At 42.7% G+C, this 23,767-nt stretch overlaps 2 protein-coding genes and 1 long non-coding RNA gene across 4 annotated transcripts in view; 2 read left to right on the top strand and 1 right to left on the bottom strand.

Moving 5' to 3' along the window:
- Positions 1 to 3,197, bottom strand: part of mapkap1 (MAPK associated protein 1) — a 41,806-nt gene extending 38,609 nt beyond the window's left edge. For both annotated transcript variants that reach the window (XM_062554268.1, XM_062554267.1), the window contains exons 1-2: positions 3,013 to 3,197; positions 796 to 1,326 (exon numbers count right to left, since the gene is read on the bottom strand). In XM_062554268.1, coding sequence (XP_062410252.1) covers positions 796 to 1,069 — 274 coding nt within the window. In that variant the 5' untranslated portion in view covers positions 1,070 to 1,326; positions 3,013 to 3,197. The remainder of the gene's footprint in view (positions 1 to 795; positions 1,327 to 3,012) is intronic.
- Positions 3,198 to 6,394: 3,197 nt separating this feature from the next.
- The window catches only part of pbx3a (pre-B-cell leukemia homeobox 3a), a 52,635-nt gene continuing 35,262 nt past the window's right edge, over positions 6,395 to 23,767 (top strand). Inside the window, exons 1-2 of the mRNA XM_062555087.1 lie at positions 6,395 to 6,997; positions 7,529 to 7,602. Coding sequence (XP_062411071.1) covers positions 6,801 to 6,997; positions 7,529 to 7,602 — 271 coding nt within the window. The 5' untranslated portion in view covers positions 6,395 to 6,800. The remainder of the gene's footprint in view (positions 6,998 to 7,528; positions 7,603 to 23,767) is intronic.
- LOC134101468 (uncharacterized) lies at positions 20,509 to 21,234 on the top strand. Its single transcript, XR_009941379.1, has 2 exons — positions 20,509 to 20,636; positions 21,119 to 21,234. It is a non-coding gene; the product is annotated as an uncharacterized LOC134101468 (long non-coding RNA).

Below are 23,767 nucleotides of genomic sequence, written 5' to 3' on the forward strand. Positions count from 1 at the left end.
AAACGGCTTTGTAGTATATTTATTGTCCTCAAAAAGGCAGGTGATCCTTTTCAGTGGCCATTTACACTACGTCTCATTGACTAGTTTACACTATGTCTCATTGTTTACTCTGCAGGCAACCTGTGGCATTTCTTAAAGCAACACTAAAGAGTTTTCGCACCTTTAGATAATGTTTCCAAAATCATTTCAGCGGTTCATCAACTCGTAACAGGGTGAACGGCACTTCTGCTTTCACTTCACAGCCCTCTATCGGCTATAACTGCCCTATGTAACTTTACAAGGTGGGGTAGTGTATCTGTAGTTCGATTAAATGAGACTACAGAAACTACAAATTTGACTTGCTTCGATGTCGCAATACATCATACTTTCATAAAATATTCTACCTTGTCTGTTATTTGCTGGATAAACAAAAAGCGTGTGTGCGACAGAGGAAAAGTGCTTTAGTGTTGCTTTAAAGGAAAGTGGTGCCTAGCACCATCCAGCTCTCTGTCAATATTGTCGCATGAATTAAAGGACAGAATTTTTATTTTCCCATGTTGCCCTCCATGCAGCATATCACGTTCATTACAGAGAAATCTCACAGTCAAAGAATTCACTTTCATAGCCTACTCAGCCCACTCAGAGGCGGGAGAAGCTTTTATGGAATTTTGTGCATGTTCCAAACATTCCCAGGGTTGCCCTTTTCTCTACCTTATGCACCACTGATGAGGATTCCTGGTCCCATTCTTCCCCCTTAAAAGCACACAATCATCTGCACACACACACACACACACACACCCTTCTGGGCTCTCTTACCTGTGTTGGAGCGCCGGCGGATTCCAAAGTCCCAGCTGGAGGTGATGTCCACGGACTGGGAGAGATCGCAGGCCTGGCCCTCGCTCCCGCTGTCCCCTAACTGGCCGGAGCCGAAGGCCGACCCTCCGCCCCCGGACAGGCCGGTGGACTGGCACCTCTCCAGGTCCACGTCGTGGTCTATGAGCACCATTTCGCACATGCCCGTGTCATCGCTGGTCACGTGGGACTGACGAATGTGGGCCAGGATGATGGTGGGGTTATCCAGGAACGCCATCGTCGTCACACTCTCGCTTCCTCTTTCTATCCCTCCACTCACTTTCTCCCCACCGCCCTTCTCTCACTCTCCCCTCCTCCTCCTCCTCCTCTCTCGCTCACGCTCTTACTATCTCTAGCACTCACTGTCTACGTCCTCCCTCTGTAAGTACACTGAGGACTATGTCCGCTTGTAGGAGCCTGGAAGGTTCTCGTCTCCTCTTTCCACCCGATGTACGTGTTATTTTCTCCTCTCCATGGTGGACCACCCAGGCTGGCCTGTAGAGACATTAGACAGAGCAAGCGTTTCACTTGGTCAGCATCCCAAATCATTTTACATCCCAACCTCTAACTCAAGGCCTCTTCATCCTCCATTCAAGATTGCATGCAGCAAATTAACATTAACATGCACAGGTACATTGTCATTGATCCTCACAGGGCAACTACTGATAGCAGGGGTATGATAGGCAGATTGAACACAACTCGGCCGTAAAGCATAAACTAGCATCAGGGACAAACAAAACCTGAATTCTTATTTCTCAAAATGGTCTTGTAATCCAAAGCAGAGTTCGCAAATAACTTCCAACACACAGTTCACGATTATTAGTGTGTTTTCAATGAGGATCAGTAATGGGAAATTCAATAAGAGAAAAATTCAGCATCCCTGGTCAGCTTTCAAAAAAGGACGTCAACACATGCCAGTCGCTCAGGCAATCTTCTACAGATTTGTAAAAAGACATTCTGTCAGACATTCTGTTTCTATATACTCTTAACATACACTACACATCTTCTACTGAATTACAGAAGTGTTGCCTTGTTGACTGATCCTAAATCAACTGATAACCATGTTCTGCATTTGGAAAAAGCTCCAATCAATATTGTCTAACAGAGCACTATTAGGGAGCAGATATGTTTTACCATTCAGACCCTCCCAAGTAGTTTCACACTAGTGAAGTAGTGCCAAAACAAATTACATACAAATAATTCACTGACTAATAGCTGTTAGTTAAAATAATAAATCCAAAGAGAACAGCGGGAATCCAACACAAAGCGAGTACAATTGAATATCCACAAGCCATGTTTGAGTGTCACTGTTTATCATAGTAACAACAGCAATAGCCAACTCGCGGCGTGCTACAGTGTTAACACCCACATGCGACTATCCAGACACATAGGATACTAAGTTAGCGGCAGGATCTGACCTTTGTTCTGTTTGTGCCATGCTTAACCAACTATAACCCGTAAATACACAGAACACATAACACCACTGTTGATGGACACGCATAGGCCTAGCCTGCGCTGAACCAGTTCTCCTGCTGGTTATTGGTGAGGGTTTCACATTGTTGACAAGTTCAACACCCCGAGGAAAGGCATATGGGACGAATGAAATGTGGCGTACCTGGCAGTAGGCTACCGACAGAACATTTCTGGACTTACAGCCATATACTTTGATAGTTTCCCAAAAAAATTGCAGGCTGTTGTACAAGCTAACTCGCCAGCTAGCCTACCAGCTAGTTTGGGTGGGTACTCAGCATTCGAGCTGGCCTTTTGCATCACAGCTTCTCGGCAAAGACTCTCGTTTCATCCCGACAGAATTGTAATCATTTTTTGAAATCCTGTATGCTCTATGCAATCTAGAGCCAAAATAGAGCCGGTGACTGTCAAAATGGACCTATTAGCACTTCAGTCAGGTTATGTCGCACTGACAGTCAATTAATTTGTCATCAAACGTTAGCAGACTTGGGGTTTTGCATGACCAGAGTACTCGTAAATTCCGAAGCACACTGACCAGTAATCAATTAACTAGTTGAATAAATAAGACGAATACGGTGTAAGTTACTAGCGTTGTTACTTCTCGATAGTTGGTATTAAATTTAGCGGCTAGACTAATGTTAGGCCTTACCACAATTGAGTGGCTAGGAGTATTGTATTTAGTTAGCTAGCTAGCTAAAGCAGTTTACATACCTTTATTCATGACTAATCCACGGAAGGGAAGGGTTGAGAATACGCAGAATCATCTGTGTATATGTCCAAGTACATGGTCTCATTTCACCAAGGGTAGTATAACTGCTCCGCATTCAGAAAATAATAATAGACTCATGTATTTCCTCTGTTGTTTCCATATGTAGTCGACTATGCTATTTCCGTCTGCTTACCCTCATACAGGAAGTACACAGACCACAAAAGAGGCGGACCATGAAAACAACGCAGGTGAATATGATAGACAAGCATATAAGCCAATGGGCAATCGTTTCTCTGGAATAGACATTTTGGAAAACCAATGGTCACAATTCACTCTTTTTTTCCTTAAAAATGGGGTTATTGAGTTCATTTCTCTCTTTTTTAAGCATCCATTGGAGCTGGTGGAGTTCAACGAAACTATACCGCCTAGTGTTTCTGTTATGTCTGCAATGCAACGTCCTTTTCTATTGCAAACAATATGCTATTATGATGTTAACAGTGGGTGTGGCATCCTCTGATCTGTGATCTCCGTGAACTCTTACCTAGGAATATCGCCTATTAATTAACATGCACGCATCTAGTCTAGTCATATGCTTTTTATTAAATCATCAATATGGATCATGTTATGTATCCTCTCCCAGACATATGAATAAAGCATTAGCCTAAGTTCTCACCTTAGCCTAAAAGGGAGCTGGAGCAAGCTATTCAGAAAACTTTTTGTAGGCTATAGTCAGCATCTTTAAAATTATCTTAGCTTATGTTTTGATGGAAAACTGACCCCAAGTCAGCGTTTAGCATGTAATCAGTTAATCAGAATTAGAAAGCTTTCAATCAAGGATGAATTGAAGAACCACTCAACCAGATTTCTATGTCCCCATGCCCAAGATCATCATACAAATTAAGTCTTTATGCTAATATTATAGGCTCACTGTTCATATATTTTTAATTATCTGGTTAATGAAATTATTTTATGTCAGAGTTTCCCAAATCAATTCCACTGCCACTATAGCCAATATCAGATCAGGCCCCTGCAGTCTCAATTCAATAATCCAATGAAACAGAAAGGAAGGAAACCTATTGAAACCGGAGCCATTTTGTCAGCATATAGTTTTACTGTATCCTGCCAAAAGAACTAAAATATGCAAAGATCTTGTTTAAGAAAACAGAAAGTTTCAACAAATGGGGGAATAATGAATACAGTATATACACAGAGAAGACATGCTCGGGGTAGGAATAAGCACGTTGGCAGCCTCGTAATTTTATGACCACAAAGCAGTGGTGGAAAGTAACAATTATTTTCAAATATACAGTAGGCTACTGATATAATTACTGTCAATACCTATATTCTAGAGGGAAATAGCCTATAGGCTAGCCTACTTCATATTCATCAGACAGTTAGATTTGAGATGATGATTTTACACAATGGACAACAGGCTTTTAAAAACCACAACACTATTAATCTAGATTCCAGATTTGGGGCTTTTATGTCTTGCTGTCAATTTCCCATTTCAGATGTCTTATCAATTCTTAACAGATCCACCAAATAGGTTTTTTTCCTAGAATTCAACAACTTTCCAAATATTAGAAAATGAGTTCAAACACTGCAAAACACTTTTCTTTAATAGCTTATCACCTGCATGGCCCTGCAGAGTTATGGTTGTATGATGTTGCAAAAAATATCAGTGGGATTAAACCAGTCAGCTATTTTTTATTAGGCTCTCATTCTTGAATCCTTTGCTGCTAAAGAGGATTTTACAAGTTTACTTGTAATTGTATTTTTACAATGTATGCTTTTAAACAATCTAAACACTGATATTTAATTGTCTATCAGTTAAAAAACTAAAAACAGTTTGGTGGCTATATAGAAAATGAAACACAAACAAGCCATTTACTCAGATGATAAAGAGAAAACAGACTTTACTTATTACTTACTTTACTTAGACATATTACTTTAGAGTAGCCATAGACATAATCATAGGCCCTATGTGGAAGGGAAGAAACATTATGAATGAATATAGGTCTCTAAGATGCATATTCTAAATGGTTTGATAAAGCTGCTTTAATCAAATTTAGGAATGTGTGCTTGGGTCTGTCAGACAATGCAAGTCTGTCAATTGTTTTCAAGGCTAACCAAATGTGATTGGGAAGGCTGCAGAATACACTGAAGGGAAAATGAAGGAGTAGGAATTTCAAAATGCTTGGCCTTTGCCAAAATTGATGACTTGTCTTTAGCTTTAGAACGTTTGACAATCTATAACTGCAATCATAAACTATGAAGGTGATCAGTTCTATGGGTAAATGCTGTATTTTGGGTAAATGTACCATGTTGGATTAATGTTCTATTTTGGGTAAATGTTCCATGTTTTTCTTTTAACAACCTCAAAAGGATATTCTTATTTTTTCATTCCCTGTTTATGTGTGATATATGCTGTCATTGAGTGACATGCTTCACTAAAAAAATCACCTTGAACAAAGATATGGTTAAGATATGGATATTTTATTTAGAAAACACACTTTACAAAATGTTTACAAGATAATACTTGTTAAAGGTGCATTTTATCTCAGATAGGCTACAGTATGTGGAAGAACATGTTTATAGAGCCGCAAAAGATCACTGGAGATAAAGCAGAATCGAAACAAAACAATAATTCAATTCCTTTGAATATTCACTGTTCAACAATTGGTGAGACAGACTACTGATGTTTTCATGAAAATGATCAGAAAGTTTATTCCTGGAAAGCATGGGCATATGGAGAGAAAGATATATGGAGAGCTCATGTTAAAACCGAGATCGTGCCTGACGCCATCATCATCACCATGCACCCTCATCATCATCACCCCAACCATAATGGTTATGATCATCATTGCATTCACCAGACGGCTTTTTTTTTATCTTCCCCTCTTCGCAATGGGTTACGTGAGAGGTAGCAACAAGGACACACCCCTCGTTGGGGCGGAGCCTCTGTTGGATACCGATTTTCTATTCCATGCCTTTTCTGCGCTCAGTCGGACTCGGCTGTGCCACGCGAATGGCGCAACTACGGTAACCGCATAGCATAGGCTGCAACCGCACAATTTCAGACACTGTCATGTTGAGTTTTTGAGCCCTGTTGTCATTAATCTTTGTAAGCTTTCATTCATTGCTTTCATGCATTTTCAGTCCGTCATTCATAATCTACTGTAGTAGACCCACGCTCGTGTGCAAACGCGCGCGTACTGTTTGAAACCTCAGAAATAAGTACCACAACTTTATCAACTGAATTGTTACTGAGGTTGAGATACTATAGTTTGATTTATTTGCTGATTTCCTTGACAGACATTAAAGTCTTGACGACGACTTTCTCAAGGCTGTGGCAATGAGGACAAGTTTGTAACAAGACTGCCACGGAATTGTTGGACTGCGACTGCTGAAGAATTTTTCAGCAGGCTGGAACGAACAGGGCATCAACTGGCAACATCCAAGGCAAGACCAAACCAAAACTAGAGGAATACCACTCTGAAGTTAGAACGCATCAGTGGTCAAGTACCGCTCCAAGTGGTTCCACGAAACTGCTGGCCATTTTCAGTCTGGCAAATATTGGAATTTAGTGGAATGCGAATGAACTTCCGAAACAGAATTGCATTTGTTGGATGAATTTTCATCTGAAACGGGATTTTCTTTGCGAATAGGCTACTCTCCGGCTATACTCTCATTCATTCGACGTCTGCACACATTTTTGTTTGTGTGACTGAAGACAACAGTAAGACTCGCGTTACTGTAAAGAAGCGTTTTCATTATTTTGCACCAAACTATGGAGGATCCAGCCCGAATCATGCAGGCGCTCGGCGGTGTCGCTCTTGGTGGTCTTTCGGTGCAAGGGGGTATGGGTTTGCCGCCTTCGCATGGACTCGAGGGGGCGGACGGAGATGGAAGAAAACAAGACATCGGGGATATTCTGCAGCAAATCATGACCATTACTGACCAAAGCTTGGATGAAGCACAAGCAAAGTTAGTTTCATTAGTTAAATATAATTTATTTGGCTAAAGGCTACATCTTGCCAGTGTCTTTGAAATAAAGGATCATCTGTTTAATTAGCCTAATGAACCCGAGTGAAATTAACTTGAGATGGATTCTGCATAGCTTTAGAACAATTCTGTCATGAATTATTGATGTTTTATTCAAGTATGCACCTGTATCATCATACCAGTGGCATAAAAAATATCCAGACTCCTCAAAGTTTTGTTACAGCCTGTTATGTTGCACGCTGTAAGCTTAGTCAAACGATGGAGAAATGGTGATAATTTTGATGATGATATTAACATTGGTGATAATGACGTGAACGACGATTAGTAATCTTAATTATTTACACACATTATACTGTAGTTTCTATTGTATGGATGTGCAATGGGCATCTGTCTAGTGATATGACAGTTGGGGCAAGACTGGGATATAATCTGTGTTAAATTGAACCCTTCCCAACTCTGTGTTAGTAACTCTCTTTTTAATATTTTCTTTATTGTCTCTTTTGTTGCTTAAAGGAAACATTCCCTCAACTGTCACCGAATGAAACCAGCCCTCTTCAGTGTTCTCTGTGAGATCAAAGAGAAAACAGGTAAGTTGCAGTGCTATTTCTGCTGGGTTTTCTGTGTTGTAGGTAGCGTGGAGACGGGTAGGGAGCTCCCGTACAGAGGGGTCGCACAGCAAAACACGAGCGCGTGTTCACCGCCATCTTTGCTATTATAGTGACATTTTCTGTCAGGTTCCCTTATTATGGATCCCAAACATTACAGTCCATAATAAATGCGTTGCACGTTAAATCACCAACAACAGATCCTTTGGAGAGCGCAACGGTTTATCATTCGCAGGGTTACGCCTTCTTCATGTGGGTGCACATCAGCAAGAGGCTTATTACTGTTGCATAGGTTATCAGATACGAACAACGAGACGAGCGAGAGTACTCACTGGGAGATGCCGCTCTGTAGTCCAACCTTCCAACATTGGAAGAGAGGAAATATGACAGCTTGAGTTGCACAGAGATTGCGTAAATGTTGATCAATTGCAATTTGTCATTCCTGTGCTGAGCCAAGATCCTGTCTTTGTGTGCAACATTGTGAAGATTTGTTTGTGTGTGTACCTCCAAGTTATTAAATGATGTGTTCTCAGAAGTAAGATATAAAGAAGAATGTGTCATAAGTGGACTCTTTAATATCTGCTGATACAGCTTTCAATTATACATATTTTTTTATTTGAAATTATCCACTCTGGATCAGCTCTCCATGTTAAGGTATTAGGCATAAACATTATCCTCTCAAGGTAGAACATTGTAGCACTGATTGATCCCGTATATGGCAATACATTACTTATTTTGTTATGCTGAAAACTAATTTGTGTCATTATTAGTAGGCCTATATATTTTTTTTATTAATCATGGTATTTATGAAGGAGGAGGTGCAGTTAATGTAACAGCAGATTCTAGCCAGAGAACCAGTCACATTTGCTTATGGTGGTGAAATTGTCATTGAGATTGCTGTAGATCCAAAGTAATGATGCAGTCAGTGTCCTGTTGAGTGAAGCCATATTTGATCTGGTAATATTATGTTAGTCATGTCACATTACATTTCTTTACTGAGTTGCAATCATTTGGTTTTGTACTAAACTCTGAGCATGCGTATTTCATAAACTGCAGAGACATTTTTAGATTCCCCCCGAATCTGTTTGTGCTAGTAACCAACATATTTGTTCAGTCATAAATAAATAACCGTTTCCAGCATTTTCATTATTTGAGTGTAGAAAGCAGGGTAAGAAGGGTTTTTAATGAAAGGGTATTTGCTATGTTTAAAAGTAAGTATAACCTCAAGGTCTTGTATGAAAGCCTGTAAATACATGGGTCCAAAGTCTTTATAAGGTCTGTCTTCACAGTGTAGTTTAATATAAGCAGATTCTGCACAAGATGGGCATCCTGTCAGAAAAGCAATTGGAATTTCATATTTCACTAACACTGGCTACACTTAACAAACAATGAAAAATAGTCAGAAATGGCAATGGTGTGGATCCTTGCCTAGAAACCTCTTAAAATATTACAGTGTGAAAATATAAGAGATATTTTAGGCTACATCATAGCTTGGGTATAGAGGATACAAGAAGTATTGCAGACTAGAGCTTTACATGAACCCAACTGGATTTTAAAAACAAAAGTTATTAGATATGTGCAATTGTACTCTGGTCAGGTTTCCCCTAGTTGTAGATTGTTTGATGTATAAGCCTTTTACTTGAAGCAAATACTCACAGCAATGTAGAAGTCTGTTTTCTGGTGTGTTATTACCGGTACTGCAATTTATATGAGTGGTTGTGGATGGTGTCCCATAAGATTAAAATATGTCAGATAGATGTCTTACATAGAAAATGTAGGAACCAGAAAGACATTGCCATTGGCTTTGGCACTGAGCTTTAGATGTGTATTGTTTGATTGAACTCAAATGCCCAACATAAACGCTCTTTTCAGGTAGGCCCATAATATGAAGTCAAGTAAAATATCAAGGTTCTCATGATGAAATATCATGTTGCTAGTGCACTGTTGGAGGTAACACTTGTGTGATAATCGTTTGCACACAACCTCGTAAATTGCACGAAAGGGCTCGTTATGCAACAGTGTATAGCTGTTGATGTCATTGATAACAATCATCCATTTGTCATCGCTGTTGACAAATTGTCTCTCTCAAATGATGCTGTCAGTCAGACGGACTCTATAGACTGCTGCCGTCAGAGTCTGCTGGGCTCTGGCTCAGCATTAATCACGTTCTCTTCAATCAAAGGTCTCGTGTCAACGTTTCTCAAATGATAGCTGACTCAGGCACGTTCTGCAACGGCTCTTCCTCTGAAACCACGAGCCCTACTTCACCCAAGCTCAAAGCAGCAGCACGGAATCGTCATTCGGAGTGCGTTCCCTACTCTTCCCGAATGATCTTCGCTATGCAAAAAGCCTCTGGAGAGATTTGGAAGCTCTGGTTGGTAAATGTGGTGTGCCTCAGGCTTAGCCTGAGCCTCTTGCCTCTTGAGGCCTCTCACGGCCCATAAGTACAGAAGGACCCCTAGTAGCCCACAGCCGCAGGAAGAACCAAACCTGGCATCCCAAACCACCTCAGAGTTACTGCAGTAAAACCCACATGCACCTCACCACAGATCTCCACTCTCTAGTGGGGAAGCGGGCGGTGATGGAGTGGGGAACAGTGGTGGTGGTGGTGGTGGTGGTGGAAGGGAAAGCATATCTTGAAATCTGCATGGCCAGCATATTCATAAATAAACAGCATACATCTCGAGCAGTTCTCACTCAGCTGAATCAATGCAGAAGCAAAGGCCGTAATAAAGCAGAGTGAGGCCAGTTTAAATCATTAGCTTGATTTACTGGCGGGATTGGATTGAGGAGATTGAGGAGGTAAGCAGTTCTGAGGCCTTTGGGGGACATTTTGTTTCAAAGCAATCAGAGAGAGAGGGACTAATGAGATCAATAAATCTATCTGTAAGGCCATGATGCAAGAGGCAGGCAATAATAATAATAATAATAATAATAATAATAATAATAATAATAGATAGTTATAATAGGATTATTTGTAATATTACATTCGCCTGCTTACCTACATTCAAGTGAAATAAGTTAGCCACACTTCCACACATCAGTTTCACACTCACAAGGTGAACTATTATTTGTGAAAAACGTAAATTCTCCACTCTCTACAAATGTAATAAGTCAACTAGACATTCTCAAGTCCGCTGTGTAGATGCGCTCTGACGTGAGCTGAGATGCGTCCTGTCCAAATTGGGTTTGCAGTTGATAGGAGCGCCAGTAGCGTGACGAGACTGTTTCATTGGCCCACACCTCGGCCCTGACGAGCCAGCAGCAGGTTGTCACAGTCACAGGATCCCCCCCGCCCCCTCCCCCCCCTACACACACACACACACACACACACACACACACACATGCACACACTGCCCACCCCTCTCTATAGCTCTGCGGCCGAGACGCGCCAGAGTAGAGTTACGTCTGTGTGCCTCATCGCTCCTGTCCCAACCCCCACCCCCACCCCGAGCCCTCCATCCTCCGCGCCTCATCCCACCCTGCTTACTGCGACGGGCCGTGGAAGGTTGTCAGGAGATGGGCAGCATGGCCCACTGGCTCGGAAAATGGACACGAGCGGCAAACATAATTGATTTAAAATCCTGACAAGTCGCTCAGCTGATGAACTCCTGAGCTTTAATCCTCCATCTATTGCTTCTCGACGCCGCTCTGCCGAGACCCGAGATGTGGCATTGATAATTATCGGGTGATGTGTATTCCTCCGGGTCTTGAGTTTATAGAGTGTGTGTGTGTGTGTGTGTATTTGCCATGAATACCTAAAAATACTGCATTTGGGTTTCCTGTGTGTGTGTGTGTGTGTGTAGGGTGTATGTGTGTGTGTGTGTGTGTGGGGGGGGGTTTGTGTGTGTATGTGTGTGTGTGTGTGTGTGTGTGTGTGTGTGTGTGTGTGTGTTGGAAGACAAAGGAGGCATCTCTACAGGCCTCTTCGGCACACTCCCTTTGTCTCCCTGTCACCCCGTCTGGGTCTGGCGGGCTATTTCATGGGCAATGTTACAAACACCCACCATAATTGTTTTTCACACTCAGGCTATGCTAATGAGGCATTGTGGTGGCCAGCTTAGCAATTAGCGTCCTCCGACTGTATTTTAGCAGGTTAATTGAGAAATTTTTACATGCCGCACCTCCCACTTATTAATTAGGCTTGACAGAGGTGGCAGAATTGCAATCCAGGGGCAGTGGCTGCCAGAAGCAAATGGCTGTCAAGTAGAAGTGCCAGGATTGATTAGATATGAGGGCTCTGTGGTTGTGCGTATGAAGCCCCGCTGCTGATTCTGTGTCCATGTCACTGTTGCTGCTAACGGAGTATGCTAGCCTTCGGACAGAGTGGTGTTGTGTGATTGTTTGATGGTGCGTTTAGCGGAGGGTAAGGATTAGCGTTTGAAATTAGACATTGAATTGGACATATTGCGCATATTTGTGATAGCTTCCTCTTTCTGTCTCTTTATCTCTAAGACAAGACAGAAAGACAAATATGCATGCATGCACACACACTCACACATATGCAAACACACACACACACACACACACACACACACACACCAAGCACCCCCCCCCCTTCCACACACACACACACACACACAAATAAACACAAACGTGTATTCACAACAACCAGCAAGGACATACACACACGCACACACTTGACCTGATATGTAAAATCGGTGTCCTCACATCAATGAAAAAAATCACACAGATTTTCACCTTCACCTTGGTAGTGTTCCCTCAGTATCAAAGCCTTCAAATGTCTCTCGGTGACCTTGCAGTGTTTAGCAATAGCAATAACATGGTCTGTTTGTGTATATGTGTATTTTTTTTTCTCCCATGTGAGGAAACAGAGGATGTTTTTTTAAGGTGTGTGTGTGTGTGTGTGTGTGTGTGTGTGTGTATGCACGCATGTGAAATGCCTCCCTAGGAGAGACGTGTCCTCTATTACCAGAGCGGCCCGACGATGCTATCCCATAAGGCTTTGCTGGGGCCTCTGAGGGCCCGCTGACAAATTCGACATTGCCTCTGATCTGTCAGCACAACCTCCCTCTCTCCGCAGGTTAACCAAATTGCGCTAAAGTATCGCGGCATTAAATTTTCATTTCCCGAAAGTAAACGTTCCACCCCGCCTTCGCCTATTTTAATATTTTACATCTCTCCTGTGACATGTGCATGTGCTGTAAGTGCCGTTTGTGATGCGTTGTCATCCATAATTTTGTCACAGGGGATAAAAGCTCGGGAGCTTGCCGTGCATGTTTTATGGAGGAAAATATGACATTAGGAAGGTTGTTGAACTTTCCTCTCATCTCGGCCGTGCATAGACGGCCATTAGTTACTTTTACGACGAATCAAGGAATTGTTTTATCAATTTTACGTTGACATATCCGACAGGCCTTGCGCACCAGCCAAATCCTTTTTTATTGTTTCCAAGGATGGGACAGGAATAATTTTCCTCTATATATTTTATTGAGTAATGTCTACCCTTGATATGAATTTTAGGCTATGTTTCGTCTTTTCTAAAGTGTAGGTTTTATTGAGTTTAATGGAAAACTACTTGAGAGAGAAACAGCTCAATCACTCCCAAAGAAATTGGTGATGTATGCATTACAGGTACAGGGTTCATGGTGAGGTTTCTTTGCCTGTTTCTTTGCTATCTGCTCATAGCTCTAATAGTTCAGTAGCATTGGTTTTAAATGGGACAACATTAGCATTAACATATTTTTGCTGTAATTATCCTATGTTTATTTATGAGTATATTCTTGCTCTTTTTCTTTTCATTTTCTTTTCTTTTTTCCTTAAATCTAATCTGTGTTTAAAGTAGACACTTGGAGCCCCCCCCCCTCCCCTCCATATTTAATGTGTGGATGTGGACAGGCTCTAATCTACTGCGGAAGCAGAGCCCTGCTTATTGCACTGACTCTTCCTCGCATCGTTGTCATTTTGATTTAGGCGCTGCAATGCTTTCGTGTTCTTTCCCCCCCCCCCCCCCCCGCGCAAATACTTTTAGAGGTTTTTTTTTTTTTTTCTTGGCCCGGGATTGCCTTTGCTTGCATTTGTCAGTGTCAACAAATCTAAATCGCAATAAATAAAGTGCCACAGTGATGAAAAAGGTGAAGAAGAAAATGAGCGGTTTTCTATCTGTGGTGGGAATGAATTGGTATGGAAACAGCACCCATTCCAGTTCTCTGTTCGTGGTCTCATCTGTCTTTTTGCATGTGTGCTATTTTAGAGGCAAGAGTGCCACAGTTATTACAATTTGTGTATAGCCTTAATCAGAGTTGCAGATAAGTCAAAGTTAATGTGTATTTTGAACAACCATCGCTTTTGCGGGTGTCATTTTAATTTTGAATAATGCCATTATTGGTAATCTCATTTCCCCCGCCTCACAGTGAGGACATACGTTTGGTTAAATTTCTAAAGATACCATCAGAGCTTTCCTCAATACACACGGGTCCTGAATCCCAAGTCACAAAGGTATTCCCACAATCCCTTTTAAAACGGCCATTTTCTAGGCACACATTCCAGGAACCACATCCCAAAGAAGGCCCGGACATGTCCCTCGTGCATTTCCATGATGAATTGGCCAGGGGACCAGGAGGGAATAAAGACTGTGATGCAATGAAAATTTAATCAGCATTTCCTGCCGCTTTAATAAGGCAAATAATTCTCATTGGGTGCTGAGGAGCGTTCCCTAATATTTAATTCATAGCCAGGCTCTGCACCAGTTCTAACGGCAAGTGCCAAAATGCTTTACTTTGCTGGGAGAGACAATTGTGGGGATCTTAAAAGACTGAGAAGAAAAGGGGCGAGTGACTTTTAAACTGGTTGATCCGTCTCCAAGTTGAACAGGCAACAGCTCTGTATAAAGCACTGGAGTTTTAATGTTCACGGTAATGTGTGGAAAGTTCTGGCCTTTAGATGAAAACCTCTTAACTTAAAAACGTAAAATTGAGCTATACAATTTATAAAAGGGATAGTGTGGAAAAAAGGGTGAAATGTTAAAGTTGCCTTGATGGTGAACAATCCATCCTTTGTAGCCAATTTATTTTCTCCTAAGTAAAAATCACATCATATATTCCTTCATTGCTTCTTTCTCTTTTTCGGAGAGTTCATTTTTACCCCTCTGAGAACAGAAGAAAAGTGGAGCAATGCCAACTTCTGCTCTGCGGAGGATCTTTTTTCACATTGCAGTTTACTTTTCTGGTAAAAAAGACTTTGCTAAAGTGAGAATCCTATCGGTGTTGCACTGCATTAATCTTCACAATGTGATACATGTGTGAAATCCATTGTGAGATCTCGCTGAACCTTCTCCCTTGGTATAAAAAGTGTTATGGTTTTTTTTTTTATGCTGGACCTCATAAAAGCATTCATCTTTTGACTGGTTTGATAGAAGTGATATCAAGAGAACAATATTGGCCAAGCAATTGTAGTGCTTATAAAGTGTCTTGGTATTTGAAAGTAATCATCAGCATATTATTCTTTGAAAATAACTGCAACATTGGAAAGGCAAACTATGTATTTCTGTTTCTAAAGGGATTACCAAGGATTTATCTTTTTTTTTTTCTTTTTTTTATCTGTGTCTACCAAAAGATAAGACTGGATTTAAGAGTAAACCAGAAATAGGGTCTCACTTTTTGGTATTGATATATATTTGTATATTCAAAATGTTCCTTATACCTTTTTATCCATGTGAACTTTTTTGGTGTAACCTGGACATTTACAGAAATGGTAAACAATGTCTGTCATTTATGACATAAGTTAACAATTGCTCTGGAGTGAACACCACATTGAACAGCAGCTCTCTAGTGGTTACCTTTATCGGGAGGTAGACTTGCTTAAACATAACGCATCCTAAACAAATAGCACACTGACAGGTGAGGTGCTCAAACAGCAATAAAACTACAATATAAAGTCTGATTATGTGATTTTACCACTGTCTACCTGCACAGTTCACACACACCACTTCTCTTTTTCAACTTTTGCTTCTCTGTAGCCTTTGACAACAAAGAGGTGTACCCGTATCTGTCTCACACCAGATGAAAGCGAGACTTTTAGGGCAGAAAGCCTGCTTCACTGAGGAGATGAAGTCACTCCACTTTGTAAAGTCTGCCATTTGCGTTTCCTCCGAGAACAGCTCTCACAAAACAGGGCAGCCTTATCAGATCTGTCGAGCATCCTGTCTGGCTTTAATTGACAGACGCGTGAAATCTGATATTCCCACGTCTTTGGCTCACATTCGAGGCCCTCTCCCTCCAGACATGGCTGTGTGCTGCTGCCACGCTGCAGCGATGGTCGTCTGACTTTAATCAGTCGGCTAGTGGGCCCGCAATTTCCAACTCTTTTTAAAAAAAGAGTGGATCCATTTACCAGCATGTGAAGCGCTTGAATCCCTTGCTATTTCTTTACTCACCATAACATTTTCTTTCACTTCCTTCAATGTGTTTTCAAAGTGCGAGGTCTAAATGTTTTAATGTTGTGTTTTAGTTTGAACATTGCACCTCGTGTGTGAAATACAGACTGTTACATTTTAGAGGTGAACAAAATGTGTTCAATTAACAAATTAACAAAATTGAATTGGAAAGTGCTAATGAGGATTTAGTGAAACTATGGTGTTAGACCTTTAATTGGGAGTTAATTAAAAGTTAGACTGTTTTGGAACTTGTGCTTTTTATCTTTTTCCAGTCATTGGTCATTTTGCTGTGGCTGACTAGTTGTAGAAACTGACACAGTCTACATCATCATTAGCTCCATAGAAGAAATTGGATTAAATGCAGCAATCAGTCTACTTTTGTGTCCTAGTTTACATTTGAGTGCTTGGTGATTGTCATATATGTAAAATCTAAGATAGCATATATAGAATTGTAATGAGTTATTCTAGCTTGTAAGCCTACAAGCTAGGCAAATTGAATGATAAATTGATATGCAGAGTATTAAGGCATGATATACATTACAGAATCAACTGACATAATCATGATGTCCATCTCTTCTCAGCCTAAAAACAGATTTAGTTTGCTGCCTTTCACTGACTGTCATTGGCTTGTATCCCAGTGATGTCTCACTATTAACAGCAAGTTTGTGCGGGCAGGGAGAACCTGTAGTCAAGGCTAAGACCTTATTGAGGCCTCACTGCTGTAAAGAAAATTAGAGTGGAAGAAAATTTAGGCTGCAGGAGTGTCACATGGATTCTTTTCATTTTTGTAGTTCTTAACCCTTAACGCAGCACGAGTACACACATACACACACACACACACACACACACACACACACACACACACACACACACACACACACACACACACACACACACACACACATTCACTAATTTTCTCATATGAATGTTTCCTATCTGTTGCTAATGGCAATTTTAAAATAGAACAATAATAATAATAGATTGTCTCTTTTGGCAAATATTTTTTGGCAAATAGAATGGAAGGGACTTAGATGGAGGAGTACAGGCGGGCAGCTCTGTCTCTAACGCTCCCCTGTCGACAAAGCAGGCTGTGGACAAGTCCAGTCCTGTAGCCTACTGTCACAAGGTAGAGGGCCAAAAGCGGAGAGAAAAAAAATCGATAGCGCAATCTTCTTCTCTCCCGTCCGCGCCGGGTAATTGAAATGGAAAATCAAATGAGCGGCGAGCAGATAATTGTTTTATCAATATCCCCCATGCCTGCCCTACAAGGGTCAGTGCAGCGTGATCACCGGGCAAGGATATGACGAGGACAAAATGTGAAATTGAACAGCTAGCTGATCATAAATCAGCCCCGACAGCGTGGAGTGACCAGACAGTAGCTGGAGTGGACAGCCAGGGTGGCTCTCCCTGACAGGGAGACAGAGAAACCCCCTCGGTGAAATGTCTCGTGGTGACAGCGCCATGCTACATCGCAAACTGTCATGTGCTAACTGTTGTATGTGGTAACAGTTAGCGATAGCATAGCTTGCGCTCAGTGGTGGACTGCCCAGCTGGGTTTGGCTATTTGGAATGGTCATGTCACTTTTTTTTTTTTTTTTTTTTCAATGACAGTTTGTGGTAGATGTCAATAGTTTCGATGTTGGCAGTTGAGCCGTTTTATATCATTGTCTATGTGGCCTGTATTGAGAAATTGACATGCATGTGTAGGCCTAGGTCAATTAATACAAGGGTAAAATCACCTAAGGTAGTCTTGTAGTTCTAACACAAACACCATTATGATTTGTGAGTGCATAAGCCAGTGGAAGGCAGATGCAGATAGTTTATGGAACTATGTACAGTAGTAGGCCTAACTAAATCACTCAACTTTTTTGCTTAGCTTTTAGAGACTTTGGAGCTCATTCATTAATGATTTGTCCTGTCTGTGAGGATTGAAATTAATCTCCTGATGGAATCACTCAGACGAGAGCAGATGAAAGCTGTTTATCACATTTCCATAACATTTTCCATAAATCACATCAGAACGTTGTGAATTGTATACGATATCAGGAGTCAGGAGTAGGGACATTTTCTTGCAGAGACCACACATCACATGCGCTCTCTCACACATGCAGAGAATATACACAGTGACATGCAAAATTAGGCGTCATTCAGCCTGACAGACTTGCGTGATTTAAAGCCCCGGGCATTGTCACGTTCATGGGAATTTATTAGGATCGTTACCGGGGTCATGTAGAAGCCACTGGCGTGATTGATAACCAAGGCGCAGTGCTGGGGGTTGGACAGCTTTGATTTGGATAGGCTGGAGTGGCCCTAAATCTCCCCGATGTGCGTCTGTTTGTTTTCGAGCACCCATTGCGGCTCAATCGGCTCGACACGTCTAATTGCCAACTGTGCACACTTGACCCCATGAGTAGGCGCTGTAAATCAAAAATAGTAATAATAAATTAGGTCACTTCCCCTTTTTTGGGGGGTGAGGGTGGGGTGTAGCAGTGGGATTTCTTGCTGAGTGATGGATAAGCTGTAGGATTTATGGCTCTCTGGGAGTTCATGCTGAAGCTCTTAGCTTGACAGGCGTGTGAGAAAGAGAGGGAGAGAGAGAGAAAGGTGCAGTGTATTCACAGAGACGCTTTTGTTCTGAGCAGACGTCTTTGTACTCGACTAGGTTGCACTCTAACACAACTGTCTTGGTAAAAAATCACCAGGTATGCGGTCTTACAATGGCAAGATTGGACTACTGAGTGCCTATGCAGAGACAGGTAACTACTCTAAATGCAGTAGCAAAGTGATGGCTTGAACTGGGCACCCACACGCTTTTATCACGTTGGTTTGGAAATGACCCTCATGGTTGACCTTTTCAGTTTCATCTCACGACGGTTGAGGTCATGCTGACCCTGGCCGAGTGTCTGGTTTCGGGCTGACCCCCTCATCTCCATTAAACACAGATGTTAACACAACTCTCAGTGTGAGCTAGCGAGCGAGCGAGCGGGCGAACGCCACAGAGCGAAACACTGATACCTTCTCCCCATCTCGCCGCCGATGAAACTCAACTCCAGGCTCGGGGGGCACACTGAGATTATTGTATCAGCGGTATGGTACCTGTCAAGGTGAAGTTCTTTCATCCCCTTTGAGGAGAACAAAGCGGCCCTTTCAGCGTCTGCCAGGAAAACCACCACTGCCAAGGTGGGTTGGTGCACGCTCCGTCTCCAACCGAGCTCGCCGCTTTGATCCGACATGCTGAACCAGAGCCTGGCACTCTTAAGAGCTGAGAATCCCCCCATCCCCCCCCCCAAAAAAAAATCACCACGGACAATATGGGATGAAAGCCGAAAAAGCTCCCAACTCCGTCTGAAGCCTTGAAATTGCTTTCCCTCTCTCTTGAAAAGTGTAAAATGTTGATGGAGTGTCAGGGAAGGGTGGGTGATGGTGGTGGTCTACTTCCTTGATAGTGAGTGAGAGCAAAAAGAAAAAAAAAAAACGATCGTGGTCAACTGCAACCAGGATTTTTATACTAGGGACAGAAATACAATTTCACAGTTAAGAGGGCAAGAGAGTGAATGCTAATAGAGTGGAGAGCACACATACTGTATATTGTTAAAACAATAGTATGACCACAATGAATAGCAAACAGGCCACCTGTGGCATAGGACATGGAGTAATTTAAGCCAATGTCTCAACACCAGAGTCTCTGTGGAATGAGTTTTCTCTCTCTCTGTCTCTCTCTCTCTCTCTCTTTCTCGCTCTCTCGATCTCCCTGCCTCCCTCCCTCTGACTCCCTTTCCATCGGTGTCTTGGGAAATCATCGCAATCAATATCTCTCTTTCCGCCGAGCTTCCCACACAAACTGAAGGAGAAGTAGTCCGCTGATGCCCTCAACCCCCCTGGACGCCCTGAAACACGGACTAATTGAGCTGGAATCTCCAAAGAAATGAACACTTCCACTTAATGCGCGAGACGGCCAGGAGGATGGGCCTATCCAGATGGAAGCCATTACCATTGGGGGGACTCCTGACAGTCCAATACCGCTCCCTTTTACTCCTGAACAGTCCCAGTGTACCGCTACCTGTCTGAAAGGCCTTTGGGCCAAATAGGGTAATGTTTTAAAGCTGCGGTAGCCCTAGTCCTGCAGCACACAGGGAGCTAGCAGCAGCTGTGTACCACATAGGCGTAGTAAGAGGTGGATTTGAAGCTGTGCCTGTGTTCTGTGTGTGAACTAAAATGTCATTAAGGCTGGTGTTTATCCACTCATGATGTCTGTAAAGTCAAACTGCATTGAACTGGGATTGATGGGGACAAAGCTGCATGAGTAAAAGAAAAGAAAAGAAAGATGGGGGGAAAAATCGTGGTGACTCTCACTTTCAGTCGGGTTAGCAGAAGGGAATCTGCTAATGTATTCAATCAAATACGTTTACGTAGCGCTCAGGCTGCAACGTCACGAGAGCGACGTGTCCGGTACGCAGGTGGCTAATTAAGCACTAACCGGGAGTGAGTAGGGGAACAACAGCACGCTATTGCAAACACTGAAGCAAACGCTGGAAGAAACGCTGAAACGAATGCTGGATAACAACCTGCATACAAGAAGTTCTGTGCAATTGAGGATATCTAAGCTTTGGAGAGACGGCCGGTAAGACATTTATACCACCTTCAGGAAGATATGTTTGTACCAAACGCATTCCTTTAGCTATTGTGATACTGGCGTCCGTGGTCTCATCTGTTGCCCATGCTTTAAGTTAATTAAGGATTCTGATTCTATGCTTAGCGATTTCAATGATGTTTGACAAGTTGCGTAGTTGTTTGTGTAACTAGGTGCAAATGGGCCTGTGGAATTTAACCTACGGTTTGCACTTCGTTAGTTTAAATCTGGAAGTCTAATGGTGGTGGGCTTGTGTATTGCTGCTAATCTTTTTTATATTGACGGTGATGTTGTGTATTGAGTTTCTATGTCGTTAATGAGCTATTTATAGTTACATTTTATCTATTGTGATTTTTCTATTGGAGAGTTATTTGCACTTTAGAACTGGCTTGGCTATTTAAATATCTATTGTTGGATGTGTATTCTTATCTTATGTGTTTTTTTTGTCTCTATTTTTGTTTGTCTTTTTAAAGGTTTTTTACCTGATGAAATGACTAAAACAATTGAATGGCTGCTAAAGTGACTACTACATATGTCTGCCTCTGAATTGAAAGGAAATAAAGAGAAAAATAATAAGGAGGAAACCAAAGCACCGTTGTATTGTGGAGTCATTGAGTGGAATCCAGCACTAAGAATCTCCATAGATGTCTTTCCATTTTCAAGTTGAGGAAGTTTGCACGGAACACTAGGCACAACTTGACAGTAAAAAACCGCCGGTCAGAAACAGAAAAAACATGTCTGATCCTGCCTTGAAGACCATTGAACACCTTAGGATGGAGAGAACCACAACAAAAAGAGCCTTCTCTCGACTTGCAAACAGCTTAGTGAGGAATCATGAAGACATGGCTGAGGAAGACCTCAAGGAGGCCCTTAGTAAACTCACGATGGCTGCAGAAAAGGTCCTGGGTGTAAACGAAGATTTGGAAGCCAAACTCCTCGCAGACATTGAGGCTGGACTGGAAGCTGGAGAGGAGGCCATGCTGTCGGAACAGCAAAAAGCTGACCTAACGAAAACCTCAAGTGACTGTGAGACGAAATTGAAAACAATCAAAAACCTTGTCCAAGACACATTGTGGTCCAGTCATGGAGCCCTTGAAGTGTTGACTGCGCTGCAAGTGGCAGAATCAGCCTGCAGGAACACCACCGCAGTTGACCTTAGTAACAAGCAAGAGGCGTATGAGTTCATGCTTACCCACCTACAAACGCTTGCAAGGTCAGCAAAGGAAGCCCACAACCGCTGGAAGAAATGGATCCCCAGTGGCCAAAAGAAAGACCTCCAAGACCGTCTCCAGGAACTTGAACTAACGGTTCCCAAGCTCATTCTTAGGAAGGCTGATTTCATTCAGGAGAGGCTGAAGGATGAGGAGAAGAGAAGACCAGCGCCAGTAGCCCCCCCAAATCTCCCTGTAGCAACTATCAAGTTAAAGCCGACAGCCCTACCTAAGTTCTCCGGAAACAGGCGTGATTTCCATAGATGGAGGAAGGATTGGGAAGCACTGCAGAGGCAAGGTGAGCCGACTGGGTCTAAGGAGGTGAAAAAATTCCAGTTGTTGGACAGCCTGGAAGAAAAGATCACCAGAGACCTTCGACTCACCGCCTACAACACGGCAGAAGATGTTTTCCGTGTCCTTGAGAACCGCTATGGTAACCAGACCGCCATTGCTATCGAAATTGTGGAGGAGCTACAGAGGATGCCAGCTGCAAGGAGTCATCAGCCAAGAAAGATTGTGGAGTTGATCCAAGCGGTAGAGAAGGCTCTGCAAGACTTGAGCGATCTAGGAGACACAGGAGCAATAAAAAATCCGCTGGTCATAAAGTCCATTGAAAGCAAGCTTCCGGACTCCCTGAAGAAGGAGTGGCTCATGTATGTGGCAGATAGTCGGAATGCTGTGACCCATAACAACCGATTTGACACTCTGTTGGCATTCCTGAAGCAGCAAGAAAGGATCTATGAGCAGCTGGAGCAACTGATGGATGAGCCAAGGAGTGAGGCCAGATCTGAGCCTAAATATGCCAATACAAGGGCCACCGAGTTGGAAGGTTTCCATTCAGGATGTGTAGTGTGTGGCGATTGGAGACATGGGACCAAGCTGTATTTCTGCAGGCAGTTTCGGACATTGAAACCAGTGGAAAAAGAAGCTGCAGTAAAGAAGCTAGGAGCATGTGAGCGGTGCCTCGACATCCATGACGACCTGGCATTGTGCAAGTCCACCTTCCTCTGCAAACATCCAGACTGCCAGGATGGACATGGCTTAGAACACCATTATTACCTGTGCCCCAACACTTACACAACGAGAGGTACAGGCCAAAAAAGGAGTGGACGTGATCCTAGGGAAGGAAAGGAAGAGTACACTGCTAGCCAGGAGGACTTCTTAAGCAAACTCTCCCCCGAACTTGCAAATCAGTGCAGAGATGTCTTTTCAAACACTGCATCAAAGACCTTTAGCACATCAACGGAGCAATCAAGCCTCCTCAGGGGAAATGGGATACAAGAGTCACCGGTCATCATGATGCTTCTTGACGTGACCGCAAATGCGGGGCAGAAAATTGGGACTTTGATCGACCTGGCATCTGACACAAATTATATTACACATAGGGCTGCAAGCAGGCTGAACCTGAAGAGTGAAGAAATCACCCTCATCGTCCATGGTGTTGGAGGGATGAAGGTCCGTGTAGAGACGAAGAGGTACCTCTTAAAAATCAGAGTGAAAACCCCCAAAGGCACCCTTCAGTCTCACCAGCTCCTCTGTTACGGAATGGATCACATTGCAGATGTCCACAAAAGTGTGACAGCAAGGCAACTGCAAAGGTTCTTCCCAGACGTCCCAGCTGATGAGCTTGAACGGCCCAAAGAAATCAGCCTACTGATAAGCCACCGTGAGGGTAAGCTGGCACCTCAGCGCATCAGAGCAATCGGAGATCTTGTGCTGTGGGACGGACCGTTGGGGAAGACCGTCGGAGGCACGCATCCAGACCTTTTTGAGAGCATTGCCGTATCCGCCCACACATCCAAAACCCATTTTGCTAGGTCTATGAGAACAGCTGCAGTAAAGTACGCGGAGCCGCAAAGTGGGAGGCAGGAGTCCTGTGAAGTTCCAGATGGAAAGCCGAAAGCCAGAGTT

The sequence above is a fragment of the Sardina pilchardus genome, chromosome 14 (assembly GCF_963854185.1).
Source record: "Sardina pilchardus chromosome 14, fSarPil1.1, whole genome shotgun sequence".
NCBI lineage: Eukaryota > Metazoa > Chordata > Actinopteri > Clupeiformes > Clupeidae > Sardina > Sardina pilchardus.